This window comes from Tamandua tetradactyla, chromosome 12 (assembly GCF_023851605.1).
Source record: "Tamandua tetradactyla isolate mTamTet1 chromosome 12, mTamTet1.pri, whole genome shotgun sequence".
In the NCBI taxonomy this organism is placed as follows: Eukaryota; Metazoa; Chordata; class Mammalia; order Pilosa; family Myrmecophagidae; genus Tamandua; species Tamandua tetradactyla.
In genome coordinates this window covers 94,548,263-94,563,114 of record NC_135338.1, presented here as the reverse complement: position 1 = coordinate 94,563,114, position 14,852 = coordinate 94,548,263, and the positions used below count along the sequence as shown (strand labels likewise).

General features: G+C 40.4%; 1 protein-coding gene, 1 long non-coding RNA gene and 1 pseudogene across 5 annotated transcripts in view; 2 read left to right on the top strand and 1 right to left on the bottom strand.

Moving 5' to 3' along the window:
• LOC143652496 (uncharacterized) overlaps positions 1–1,232 on the top strand; it is a 59,998-nt gene extending 58,766 nt beyond the window's left edge. Inside the window, exon 5 of the long non-coding RNA XR_013160725.1 lies at positions 1,100–1,232. This is a non-coding gene — a long non-coding RNA (uncharacterized LOC143652496). The remainder of the gene's footprint in view (positions 1–1,099) is intronic.
• The window catches only part of AGBL1 (AGBL carboxypeptidase 1), an 872,209-nt gene that overhangs the window by 413,426 nt on the left and 443,931 nt on the right, over positions 1–14,852 (bottom strand). For all 4 annotated transcript variants that reach the window (XM_077124136.1, XM_077124138.1, XM_077124137.1 and 1 more), the window contains one exon: positions 12,347–12,476. In XM_077124136.1, coding sequence (XP_076980251.1) covers positions 12,347–12,476 — 130 coding nt within the window. The remainder of the gene's footprint in view (positions 1–12,346; positions 12,477–14,852) is intronic.
• On the top strand, positions 1,583–2,853 carry LOC143652711 (TBC1 domain family member 14 pseudogene; annotated as a pseudogene).

Genomic DNA, 14,852 nt, shown 5'->3' with positions numbered 1-14,852 from the left:
GCTTCTGGGTATCACTGACTGTTGAATGTTGGAGCCGAAAAATTATGCGGGGATGGGAAGGATGTAGTTGGCCCAATGATAAATCACAGTACACACACGAGACAAATAATGGAAGAGCAGAAACAGTGAATGAGCAGAAATTGTTTTGTAATGATTGAGGCAAATAAGCAAATGCATGGAAAATAGACAAAGGGACCACACAAAGAAAAATGAAAGATGGGCTGAAGAGCTGTCTGGGGTCCTGGTGCTTTCCAGTTGCTTTGCGATCCTCCTGGACTTTTTTTCCATTAAAACTCTCTATCTTAATGATTTGGGACACTTTGAGCAGGTTTCTACTACTTCCAATAAAGCCAGAATGGAGAAGCACTGGCTTAATCATTAGCATCTCCTAAGGAGATTTTAAAGCTATTAAAGTGCTTAGAACCCACCTCCAGAGACCTTGATTTAAATGTTCTCTATGCGACCAGTGCTATATGGGAGCTTTTCAAAGTTCTCCAGGTGATTCTAATGTGCAACCAGGGTTGAGAACTGTCTCTCCTGTCTAGACCACACAACAGCCAAAAATTTAGCCAGCATCAGAATAACATGGAGGACTTGCTAAAGCACAGATTTCTGAGCCACATCCCAGAGATTTGAGTCAATAAGTCTGGGTCTGGCCCAAGAATTTTCTTTTTTTTTTATTTTAACATTTGTTCCCCCTTTTATTTATTTGTATTCCATATGTTCTACTAGTATGTTGACAAGGTAGATTAAAGGAGCATCAGACAGAATTTTCATTTTTGAGTTCCCAGGTGATGTTGATGTCACTGGTCCAGGACCATTCTTTGAAAGTCTAGTTTAGAGGGACCAACAAAAAAATTGTCTGAGGTTTAATCCTCTACTAACATGGAATTTCCCACCAACCTTTATCGCTTACACCTCAGTTTCTCTCTGTGAATAAACACCCACTATTCTTATGAAAAGTGTGCAAACAAATGAAGCCTGCATCTTAGCAACAGATTCCTCATAAAAAGGCAGAATTTATGCCTCCCTGGTGACAAGCACTCCTTAAATGCTGAATTCAACTTGAGAAAAGGGTTTTGTTTTCTGATTCTTGCAGATTCTGAGAGCTGACAAATTATAGATCTATTCACCTGTGGAAATGAGGGCTGCTAAGTTCTTGGAATTCTGGCAGCTTTGGAAGATTCAGAATGAAGAGGATGAAGACATTGTTCTGCTTGTCCCTAAAAATAAATGCCTATAATTATAAAGAACAAGCATTCCACTGAATTTCAGGGGGCAACTGGAGGACAAATTATCAACTTATTTCAATTGAGGAAGCTTTTTCTTTCCTACAGGAAGATTTAACACTTATCCTTCCTTTCAGTAAAATTCTGTACCAAGTAAGTAGGAAGTATGCCCTATTGCCAATTATGGCACTCTGATAGCCACAGGTTAACCAATGATTCCATCACTTTAATCAACAAATATTTACTGAGTTCCCGATATGTGGCAGGAGAAAATACAATTTTGCTATAACAATATTTTCCTCAGTAATAATAACAGGAGTAGTAATAATAATATTTACTGTATTGAGGATATGATGCCGAGGTACTGTACTAAAAACTCAATACAGAATATGTCATGATAAAGTACATGTTATTATTATGCCCATTTTACAGCTGAGGAAATGGAATTTCAGATAAAATAAGTAACTTGCCCAAACTTGCCTAAGTTTGCACTGATATTAAACTATGAGTAAATATTTGAACCCAAGTTTGTTTTAATCCAGAGTCCATGGTTTGAAACAATAATTCATTTCTCTATTGCCTCTCCCAGGAGTTGTTTTGTGGGATGATCCTACAAGTAAATAGGAAATTATTACAGTTTAAAGGAGAGCTATGGTAGACATTATGTGCTTCTCTGAGAATCCAAATAAAGTTATGTTGTATATACTAGAGGGTAGTGTTCACCTTGTACTCCAAAGGATGGCCCCCTGGTGGTCCTGGGATCCCCAAGGGAGGTGATACCTAAGTTGAGCTTTACTGAGTAAGAGCTAGCCAAGCAGATGGGTGGAAGGAAAAAGGGTTATGGATTTGAGGAATTGCAATAATTCAGAATGAGAGCATAAAGTGAAGAGAGAATGGATTTTACGTATCTGTCGAAGTGGGTTAGGTCATTACAGCACTTATATGTTATGGCAGGGTGTTTGGACATTTCCCTGAAAGAAGTGAGGGAACTGTTAAAAGTATTTTGAGTGCTTTTACTTGTTACCAACAGGATGTGGGATATATTAACATTATGTTCACAGTTATAGCACCAGTGTTGATTTTGAACTTAGATCTCGCAGAGGCCTATATTGCTTTTTCTACTCTTTTAAATAAACCATGTCAAATGGCATTTTTCTGAGTAGACCATGGCTTTATGTTGACTTACTTTGATGCATCTGAGGTGTTCTTTGAAGAAAACTTGCCAAAATTCTTTGCTCATTTCAAGAAAAATTACTTAACTCCAGCATCTACCTAGTTGACTGGCTCTTCACCTTATACAGTAAATCTTTGCCACTTGATCTGGCCTGTCAGATATAGGATGAGTTCTGTTGCGATGGGAGGAGTTTCTGTTCCTCAAGTCCCTGAGGCTACTGAGATTGTCTGAGGACATCTTGACCAAGATGGATTTCATCAACATCACCCAATTCCTAACCAAATTGCCTTCGGAAGAATTCCTTGCTTCCATTGCAACAATCCAAATGCAAAGTCAGAATAAAAAGTGGGCTCAGATACTGAGTGCATTGCAAAAGACAGTTGGGAGCTGGAGAAGTGAAGCCTATCCCTCAGACACTCAGGCTGCAGGTACAACATTTGCTCAGCGTGAAAGCAGCCATCCAAATGGTGCCCTGTTGTTTCAGACTGACATGCCGCCAGCTGAGAAGAACAGGGGCTACCTTCATGTTTGAGTCCTGCCACTGGAGATGGCCTTAAACAAAACAAACAAAAACAAACTTTCAAAGAATTAATCCCAGGCTCAGCCTTAAGGAGCCCAGTGGAAGATGAGCTAGGATTGCCAGGGACCAACCACTGCACTCTCTGCATAGTGTTAGATAAGGGCAACGGTTAATTTTCCCTCCCTTTTTCAGTGAAGGTTAATTGAATTGTAATGCTTTTATGTCAACTACTGGGAAGTACTTTACAGTCTTTCTTAGCCAAGATGCATGAGAAATGTTATTTGGGGGACCTCAGAGATGTTATTGGCTCATCGTCACAGATTTTCGATAAGAAAATGATTGATCTTTCTGGAGCTGAGATTGTGTTTTAAAAACCCATCTACCAAAGATAGCACTCAAGGAAAATGAGCTTTCCTAGGAAAGTGACTGAAGGTGCTCATGGGCTCCCTGGGAAGCGCCCTGACATGGGGTTGACACGTTGCCATAGTGCTTTGGTGGAATCATCACACACTGGCTGGAACTACACAGCAGATTCCTGCAGGAACCCTGCTCGCCTAGAAAATGCTACCATGCATTTATTGAGCAACAGTAAAGAAAATGTTCAGGCCTCTCTGTGGAGGCTAGAGTACTGGGGATGTAGCCCTGGGGAGAGGTCCAGTGTTGGGGGCTGCTCCCCTCATGCTGCAAAACGTCTCTCTTTGCCTTTCTACCTGAACATCCGAAGCAGTCCTAAGTGCCAGTGATTCCTGCCTCATGAATTTGGCTTTAAAATATTGTTTCAAAACCAGCTTAAGTACTGAGGAATAAAGCAACACAAATCTAATACTCCCATTCTTGTCACAATTCTCAGCATCTGTACCATCAGCCTTGCCCTGTTTTTGCTGATTTTTCTCCAAGTTCATCAGGAAAACTTTTGCTGTGGCTTTTCCCTGACTGATTGTGAAAACTTTGTATGAAGAACTTTGATTATCCATAATCAAAGAAATGACCAGGTTTTGCCTGGGACAGTCACCAGCACAGGAGATATCTGTGCAAACAACTCCCCAGGAGCAGCTCATTTGGCATGCTGGCCTCTGCAGGTGCTAGGGGATGCAGGCGGAGGGCAATGCCCATCATCCAGGGTGCTCAGGGGAACTAGTGCCCACAACCCTTCGCAGCCACAACCCAGCAGCCGCCCCCCAGGGACAGGCCAGTGCTGGGTCCAATTTCTGATGCTCTGAGAGTGTAGCAGGCAACAAGGAGAAGGGGCTGGAAGTAGGGGAACCGTACTATGGCATTCTTCTTCTAGGTTTTTTGCATCTGCCATGCCCTGAATGATACTTCCAGATGCAATAAAGTCAGAGAGCCAAGGGTCTCCCGCATGCCACAATCCCTGCTCCGCCCACAATTCTTTGAACCATGTGTGGTTTTCCCTGAAGCAGCCTTTCTTTCCCGTCCTCAATTCTCCAAGGAGGCTAGAGCATAAGGGATGCTGCTTCCTGCCTTGGCCTTTAAATGCTGGCTCACCTGGCCTCTTGGAGGAGCGCTTCTGCTTCATTGGAGGTCTTGGCAGTCCTCCAGCTTGTCCCCCACTGATCTTGAGTGGGCGACTGTGACCCAAGCCAGACCAGCACGGTGGGGACAGCACAGCTAGTGCGCACTGCATTTCTCAAGGATCTACTGATTTTTCTTCCATGATGTAGGCTTTCTGTTCCTTAAAGATGTGTATATTTTCATAGCTGTACATAAAGACGTTCCTTAAGCCATGATAGAAAGTGATGCAGCAAGGGGCTTTGTGCAGTTTGTTCAGAATGCATTTGTGGGATTTCACATATATTCAAAGCCCAGCTCTTAACATCTGTAGTGAAGCAGTTTGACATGAATCTCTCCAATAAAACCATTTAGGCACTGAATTTTGAAACAGGATTCCATGTCAATCTGGAATACTTACCAAGGCTTTAGTTCAGAAAAAAGGTTTTCATGGTATGTTCAGGGACTGTATGGGGTCCTGCCAGTGTGACATGTCCTCTTTGGGGTTAAGAGTTAGAGGTCCCCACCCAGGATGCATCACCCCTTTCCACAGACATCTGCACAGTCAGGCTTCTCTTCTTGTCACCATGGTTTAGGTAAATTGGAAAGAAAGATGAACTGCGGCACCCCTTTGGAAGCCTACATTTTCTATTTCACATGCCATTGATTTTTCAGACCTTAAAAATTCAGATTTGGGACCTTTCTGCAACATGCACTTTATGGTGGAGAGCTGGGTCTTCCATCAGCCACTGGAATCTCATTCAGAAACAATGTTCACTTTAAGGAGAAATTTTTAACTGCTCAGTTTTTGACTATCTTAGTTTGCTGATAGAAAACTCCTGATAACACATGCTACATATCATGTTCTAATTGCTTGAACAGTTAACTTTTAATTTTATTTAGTAAAGTTTATCAAACTAGGACTTTTTAATTGTAAATATTGTGGTGTCATTAAAATAAAAGTCATGTAGAATTGTTTTTTTTTAAAAAAACATCTGAGCAAAAAGAAGCAAAATGATCCAACTGCTAAATCAGGAGTGTTCAGAAAGGATTGGAGGAACAGAGACTCGGAGAGAAATAAGGACCTAATCTAATGCAGCAAAGGTGAGTTAGGAGAAAAGGAAGTTTTCTGAGAGAGTAAAGAAGTAAAATCTATAGACTTGAAGACTAAATGTATTTAGGGGCTCAGAGAGAAAGAAGTCATGTATAATACCTGGACTTCTAGATTAAGTGAATAGGAAGTATGGATGTGCTTTTCCCCAAGGCAAGGAATAAAGGAAGATGTGCAGATGTGGGGTTTCACTTTAGTTTAGTTTGAGCTGGAGTGATTGGTTTGACTTGTAGGCCCAAGGCTAAAGTCATTCCCCTCTGTGTCTGTTTCCTCATCAGTAAGCTATGTGGACTGGTTTATGATTTTGAATCTTATGTATCTCCTTAGGATCTTTTCCAACAAATTTTTGTCTGAGCTAAACTGCACAGTTAATTTAATTCATGAAAACTTGAGTTCCATCATTTCTTGCTCAGTGAAAAGGCTGATCACAGCTGCATTACTATGCTCCTCACGTGTCTTCCCCTTCCTTCCCCTCCCTTCTTGGGCCCCATTCCAGTTCTTCTGCAAGCTCATTGGGCCTTGTTCAAAAGGCTATTTCCCCCAACCCAAACACCTCTTCCCAGTCATTCTCTGACTCCCGCCCAGCTCATCTATCCCTGGCTTTTTTTACCACTCTGCTTTGCCAGCTTTAAGCTGCTGTGTTTCCCATTGCTGACATCTGGTGCTCATCCCAGCTTTCTAGCAGCAAGACCTCTGCATTATTTATACCATTGCCACAAGGAAATGAAGGTGAGGCTGGACCGGGAGGAGGCACATTCTGCGGAAAGTGATGGAAACCCAAAACAGTTTCACTTTCAATTAAACCCACCAAGAGTTACTAAAGCTCTGGAGAACCAAGCTTGTGCACAATATTGTGCAGACAGCACGCAGCCCTAGTTCCAAGTAGAGTAAACATCTCCATGAAGTAAATTATATCAGTGGCATGTTCAATTCCCCACCAACAGCCCTGTTTGCAGGAGAACATTTCCCAATCCTTATGTTGACAGACACACTCTGCTCTTAGTAAGTGTTTCATCTGAGTTATCAGCAATATCCCATCACAGCTGAGGTCAGCCATGGGCAGCGTGTGTAGAATTCATTCCTGTAACTACCTGAAAGGTGGATTTTATGTTCCGTTCCCTTTCCCAATGTGAGAACTTTCACTTAAATTGGGCCCTGAGTCGGCCAGAGTTCCAACCTGGTGGTAGAAAAGCAGCCTTTGCTTACATATTAGTCTTGGTCCCCTCCGATGGCTAATTTGAGATGAAATTTTTCACATTAAACTCAGCAAAATGTACCAATAATTCATTGGTTATGAAAATGCCCACAGCAAGATAATTTACTATATATTACAAAATGCTGGAAGAGGTTTTCTATCATACCAGTGTTATGTATTATAACGGCCTTCTTTCTAAAACTTTTCAATTACTTTGAAAGATCCCAAGTATATTAATGCAAAAATATACAGCCTAATATATGACACTGTTTTGCATCTAGCACCCTTCTGGCTAGTAAAAATGACAATAATTTTAATGTCTGCTATTTATTTGATTGCCTGATATGTGCCAGGTACTGTGCTAAGATTACATACATCTTTAATCATTACAAGAGTCCTCAAAGGAGGTTACCATCCAAATTCTACAGATGAAGCTCAATTTCTACCAAAGTTAAAGAGGACTGAGCAACTTGTTTGTGGTATCCCAGTGATAAGTAATATGTTTAATCTCAAATCTGACCAGTCTGGCTCCAAAGATATTTCCCAAAACAAAATATTTAATGACATTGGCTCCACTAATAATGAAAAACAAAATAACAGTACTGCCAATTAGCAAAATTAAAAGCGAACTATCGGGCTTACTCCAACACTTTACTTTAGTTATTTTCTACTCTCTCTTTCTCTGGTTGGCTGTCCCTCTGTGAGCATAAGCTCCTGGCAGTTTCCTCAGGAATAAGACAGTTCCCCTTTCCCAGTTTTAGACATTGAAGGGAGAGAAGCAATGGCCTACCTTTGGACAAGTCTCTGAATCCTATCTGCCTGCATGAGGTCCCTGCCTTCTGTCTCATTCAGTTGCAGGGAGTGAAGCTCTCAAAGTAAACCATTAATCTACCTGTTCAGGGCAGGTAGGCTGTTGGGACCCCTGTCTTCACCAGAAGGTAGGGTCTAGACTAGTCTCTGTGACCTATGATAGGTTTCTAGTTTTTCTAGGTAAATCCTAAGTGCTTGCTTACTGATTCACTCACCATGTCTACCCAGTCCATTTAAGGAGGCCTGCCTGGCTTTTTGATTTCCAGTCCAATCTTCCAGGATTGTCAGCTGCTTTAGCCCATTAAGTTGGGGCTGTGCTTTGCTCTTGGCAATTCCCACTCTGTGGGTCCAGACCTTTGAGCCCTATTTCCCTATTGGTCACGATTTTACACCACAGGCATTGCTGCTGCTTGCTCCACCCACTGGAGCAAACCTTCTTGGATAAACATATGAGGCAGATGACGTGCAGGTCCCTCTATGACTTCAAAGACTTTGTTTTGACATATGTCCTCCCTTTCAGGGAATAGCCTATTGCCAAATTAGTCTGTCTGATCCTGTGTCTGTACATTTCTTACCTTCCTCCTCATTCCCAGTAGTTCATAAGGGCTGAAGGGAAACACTGATCCAATTAACCTTTTATTTTCCCCACCGTACACCTCCTCGTCCCACTCAACCCTGCCAAAAGACTTCTCCAAAAAATCTGACTGGCCCTCCTGGTGGCATATATGGAGGACCTCAGATTCCCAGCCCCTGTGATACAAGTAACATACACTGAAGATACCAGCAAGGGAGAAAGAGGAATAACACTCTTTGCATCAACATGTTTGTCCAAGAAATTTTAACAATTCACTTAAATGTGGATTACTCATATCTGTAAAGATATACATAAAATATGGATTCTGGTATGCTAGAGAAGCATTTTACTTTTTATTGTAATAGCATGGTTATAATTTTAAACAAAAGAATAAGGAATCAACTTGAGAATTTTTTCACCAGGGGCCTCTATGTATATTTTGTCCCCATCCCCCAGCTATGGAAGTAGAGTTTTTTATGTTATTTTTTATTTGCATCCTCAAATACACAAAGGGGGAAATTCTACCTTTAGTTCCTTAGTGTGAGTAAATGAAAATAAGGAAAAATAATATACCTGTTCTTCAACCACTTCTGAGAATAAAATGGACATGAAAGTAACTGTGGGTCTAGAGCACACAGAGGTCCTGGGAGACACGGGTTTAGGAAGGGACAGCCACCCCTTTTTGCGCTTGCCTTCTGTGTTTCTTTTAAAAGAAACAGACTAACTAAAAACACATGCCATAGGGAAAGACTAAAATCAGGTAAATCATTTAAGTAAGTAAAAATTCTATTCCATTGGGCCCCAGAGAAAGACAAAACTGAAATACGTCAGCTCTGTTCCCTGGCAGAAGGCAGCCCAGTTTGTGTGAGTTGTAAACAGAAATCAATGAGCTTTTCAAAGAGCACTGAAATCCCTTTACTAACAGGCACCCCACAGCAAGTGCGAAGAGGATGGAGATCCATACTGCTCCTCATTCTCAAGCTCCGATTCTCTGCAGCAGCACAAGGGCCAGGCCAGCTGCAACTTGGGCAGCTCTGAAGAAGCTGTGGGCAACTTCCCAAGAGCTTGCTAGAGCCAGAGAGTTTTCATCTATTTCCCAAGCTGGGCTCTGAATGCCCCTTAAGCCATGGGTCTTCTTGCCCTATTGGGCGCTCCATAAAGAAACCAATTGAATGTCTCCTGCTGGTTAATTGTAGAAACTGCCTGTATCTTTGGGCTTCTCTACTTGGAAGCGTTCTGTCTGGCTAAATCCAAGTTCCGAATAGATTCCCTTCGATAGCCTGTCCTGTTCTGGCAAGATGTCTCCCTAGGCTTTACTTGCATGCCCCTAAACTGGTCAGTCTTATTTCAGGCTCCTGGTTGCATTTTTAAGCCCTATGACTGACTGTGCTTTGATTTTTTGCTTTAAATTTTCCATATTTAGGTTAATGTGTACCTATATTGAAATGCACAGATCCTAAATGTATAGTTCAATGAGCTTCGATAACTAAGTCTTCAAACAAGATATAGAACATTTCCACCACCCTAGAAAGTTGCCTCCAGGCCCCTTCTATCCAATCGTTTATCCTAGAGGCCACAATTCTTCTGATTTCTAACACTATAGAATTTTTTAACTGATCTTGAACTTCATATAAACAGAATCATAGAATATTTACTCTGCAGTGCCTTGCTTCTCTTGATTACATGACATTGGTCTGAGACTCATCCATGTTGTGAGTATATCAGTTCATGCTTTTAAAAAATGCATTGCTGAATAGTACCCCTATATATGAAAAATTCAAAATTTATTATGTGTCTGGGCTTTTGGCTTCAGCATCTTATCTACAGCACTTTCCTTAACCCTCTAACAACTCTTAACTCTTAACCCTCTAAATAAGAGGAACAGAAAATTGAGATTAAGGAAATGGGAAGAGGCCACAACACAAGTCAGTATGATAACTGATGAGTCTCTGCCACCAATGAAATGAGAAATTTCCTTTCCTTTGTACTATGTGGTACCTCCAAGCATAGAAAACTTGCCAAATCTCCAATTTCACAATGGTAGGAAGACCTAAGAGATCACAGTCAGACCTGCTTAAACCTCTATGGAAGGGATAATTCTCAACCTTAGTAGAATAAAAACCAGTGGAAACTCTTACCCATCTTTCCAGTCTAGCTCAAATGGCACCTGTTGTCTTTAGCTGTCCTGTAATCCCAAAGGTAAATGACTCAATCCCTCATCTGCATTCCTATAAAAACCCATGAGGCTTTTTTAATAGCACTTACCGCTTTGTACTACAATGGTTTCTTTGCAGACTTAATTCCACTTTCTACCAAAGTAAACTATGAGTTCGTCAAAGAAAAGGACAATCTTTTCTTAATTGTTTAATTTTTAGACTCTGTCCCTGGCACCTAGTACAGTGATGACAGACATGTGGTTTCAATAAGTGGATAAATGGATGCTGCCCAGTTGGGTGTATTGTTGGATGGATGGATAAAACAATATGTGAATATTTCTGATAAAATGGAATGACTTCTCTAATCTTTAAAAACTCCCAGAAGTACCAGGACACAACTTTCTCTCACTGCCCCATATTCTCACATGTCCCAAAAATTCAGGGTATTTCACCCACTAGTGGACAAATGCCTGAGTACCACTGAAAAGAGGTGGAATCTGCTAGCCACCAGAAAGTAGCTTCCCAATGTCTCATAAAATATTATCATAAGAGCCAGAGGGGCAGGCAAAGATTAATAATTACTCTCTAACCCATGTAGCCCAAAAGCCCATCTCGGCACAGTGGAAATCCTCCCAGTACAGGATAGCCCTGTGTGCTGAATGAGTGCAGTGTTTCTGCAGCCAGCAGGAGGTTGGTTAAATATATCCTTGTAGGTAAAAAAACGTGATGCTGAACCCATTAGAGAGCTTCATAATGGCTGTGAATAGCATTTAGTACTCAACTGCTTCTCACCCACCTCTCAGATGGTCCCAGCAGGAAACAAGTCTGTGGCTGTCATGTTTATAGCTAATTAATGTTCATTTATATTTTTAAACAAGACTTTCATCTGCCACACTTTAAAATAAATGCTCTGCTCTTCAATTAGAGGGTGTTGGAGCAGAAGGAATTCTGTTTTGTTGTGGACTGAATGTGTGTGTTTAAATATGTATCAGGTAGGGAGCTATTTCCCCATTAGTCCTCCTAGGGCCTAAGGCTTCCTACTAAGAAAGTTTTTTCCTACTACTTGGTCACAATATCTGTGCTTGCTATGCAGACCAGGAGCTTGCTTCCAGAGGGTAAGCAACAGAGATTTCAGTGCCTTCTTGAATAGGGCAGGTCAGAACCTATCTGGTGACAACATTGTACTTTTAACCAGTGTAGAATCAGGATTCTTAAGAGCAAACAATGTGCTTCGATCTCTCAGAAAGTAAGTGATAAAGCAATGCAGGATTGCAGGATGGTAAAACAAATCTGCACTGAATCCTAGCTCTCCCATGTACTTCCCAGGGACCTAAGGAAAATCACTTTACCTCTTTATTTCTTTCAAGATTTAAAATAAGAGTCAATATTAGATAGTTCTGGGTTTTTTTTCTTCCACTAAATTCATTAGATACTCATTAGTATCACTGTTTTGGTCCCAGAGTAAATGTTCAAAAAGTGGTTAATGGTAGAGCTAAGTATTTGAGTTAGCTAACCTGTGAGCTCCTCCACTCCGTTTTAGATTCCTTAGGTTGGGTAACGACTCTATGTTTGGACATATGCCCTTTTGCAGATAGCTGTGTTAACAATTTTGAGTTAATAAATCAATGATTTTCATATGATTACTTAGCTACCATTTCCTTCTTTCTTATCTTGAGCATAAGTAAACCTTTGGTTTCAAAAGTCTGTTCCTCATCAATCACACAGTCTGAAGAAAAAGCCCATATATGAAAATTCCTGCAACAGTGCCTGAAACTTCTTTGAAACTCAGTATTAGCTGAACATGAAAATGAACACCTAGAAGTTTTTTTAACAGTTTAGGATATTCATTTTCTTTCTTGTCCAATAACTGAAGAACCAGAAAAATAAAGACTCATAAAATCAGAGGAACTGCAATTTCTTTCCCACTTTTTACCCATGAGCATTGAATCAGTGGTTCTCCCACACAGCTTGTCAGACAGGTGGTAGGTCTATGTGGGACATACTTGTCTGCCTCCTAGAGGGCAGAAGCAATCACCCAAGACTGTGGAGGCAGAAGGAAGCGACTCACCGTGGGACTCCGGCCCAGACTGCTCAGATAGTAGAGGAGCCCTTTGGCATGGTAAATTGTTGGCTGGAGGTGAGCACGGGGAAAGAGCCATTGTCTGTTCAAATCCTCCCCTCTCAGTGAGCATCTGTGACTGGAGAAGCAAGAAAAAGGAAACAAATATATTTAGAAAAAATAACTTGAGAAAATAAAGCTCCTCAAGATAAACAATTAAACTAATGAATCCAACTCCCTCTGGCTCTGTCCAGCTGGTGTCAATTGCAGATGTCCAGAAAGCTGAAGCTGCAGCTCTGTTTTTTAAGCCCCCAAAGAGTTGTGATCATTCATAGCTCCCCAAAGAACTACAGGACATATCTAACTTGCTTCTGGGTTATCAGAGTTTTAGGATGAAGTTTGGGAAATGGAGTTCCCTGCTACATCAACCATGGAGAACAAATTTGGTAAAATTATCTAAGCTCTGGGCCCTTCAATTATACAAATAATTAAGTTGAACTCAATCTCTTATGCTGGGTATGTTACATGTTATATTTCCAGTAAACTCAGTAACTCTGCAAGGTGGATACTATTGTACCCCAACGAAGAGACTGAGGCATAAAAATGATTGAGTATGGCTCAAAGTCAAAACTAAACTAGGGTTGGCACCCAGTTTCATTTGACTCTGACTCTTAAACTTTTTTCCCTATCATGCTGATTCTCTCCTTATTCATATAGATGACAGAAACACTGCAACTGAGTATTCTCTCTATATACTTTTTACTTAAATTCTTCCAACAAAACTTTAATGTAGGTTTAACTGCATATAAAATCATCTGCTAAATACAAGTGTCTAAGTATAAAATCAAGCTTTCTGATGATTTGGAAGCTACAGGACCAGCCACCACACAACATGTGGTAAAGATGTCAACACTGACTACACACACACACACACACACACACACACACACACACAGAATGTCCGGAAAGCTTATTAGTCACATAAGGTGGCTGTTTGAGAAGAGCAGATGAGAGCTCCAAAGCTGGTCTGCAACTGGCTTGAGGGAGCAAGATAAGTGGCAAGATTGATGTTTCTATTGCAGTTACTTGGTGAGATAGAGTTCAGAGACCTCTTGATAGGATGAGACCTCTTGATAGGAATTTGTCCTGCCTGGTTACAATATCTGGATAATGTCAAACAAGTGAGTACCAGGGGTTTTTATCACCATAACCATTTGTCGGTATAGTGGGAACAACATCAATGATGAACCTTACATGGTGTCAGGAGTCAAACAACCAAAATACGGCATCAGACCCTTTATTACATAGTTATGTAAGGTATTAATAAATTGTCCAAATCAGGAGGATTTATTTCACAACATTTTGATAATCTACATTCACTGCATTCTTACGCCCATTCTTATCACTACTTATCACAACTTATGCCCATTCTTATCACTACTGAATTGTATAATTGAAAAGGAATAAAAAGGGAAATTTTAGGTTGTATATGTTACCTCCCAAACAATCCCATAGAACTGATTAATACAAACAGTGAACTCTGTTGTAAACAGTGGGCTACAAGTTAACAGCCTAATAATAATAGTTATAATAACAATACTAATAATAAATGGCACTATTTTCAATAAATCTTAAACATGGAAGGAAAAAGCTTCAGCCTCCTCCTTTCAGCACTTTCTCATCTTCATATTTCTGAAGTTGTCTTTAAAAGTTTCCCCATGCTTGTCAGTTGCCTCTTAAGGCTTGCTAAAAACTGAAAGTCCTTAGTTTAATCACTTATACTGATTTCACCATTAAAATATTTTTACTTGAGAAATAGTAGGTTTTCCACATTTTCTTTTCTGACTTTTTTGTTCTTTTCTTGTCTTTTTCCTCCTTTCCTCATTTTAATAGTGATGGCATGTAGAAATGGGGTTTATCTATTCTGCCTGGAGAACAGGATAAAGGTAAAATATGAAGCAGATATTTAATGCTGATAGAAATGGAAAGAAGCAGGAGTCACAGACTTGCTCCTGAACATATCTTCTGTGTTTAAATGAATTTCTTTTCTCAAATCAACATACTTGCAGACATAATCCCAGAAGATCAGTATACTCTTTACTCTGTGATTCTCCTTGCTTTGACCTGGATTCTCATCAATACTTGAGATCATTTTTTCTTTGTAAGAGTGAAAGTGATAAAATCAGCTGAGATCCCATAAAAGCAATTCTGTTTGTATAAAGGAAAATGCGAGCACTATAAGTGTATAGTAGCCATAATTCTGTGTCAACTCTCTCTACCTCTTCTTTCCATGTGCTCCATGGAAGCCAAGTTCAGGGGCAATATCTATATACAAGAAATATCTTTGAGTAAGAAGACCTAGTTCCAACAACTCTATAACCTCAGCTATGTCACTAGCTATGGGATTAAGCACCTCTTCGAGAGTCAATTATTCTCATATGCATTATATGTATATATACCTTCCAGGATTATTTTGAGGACCAAGTGAAATAATGTTTATTTTAGATATCTCTGT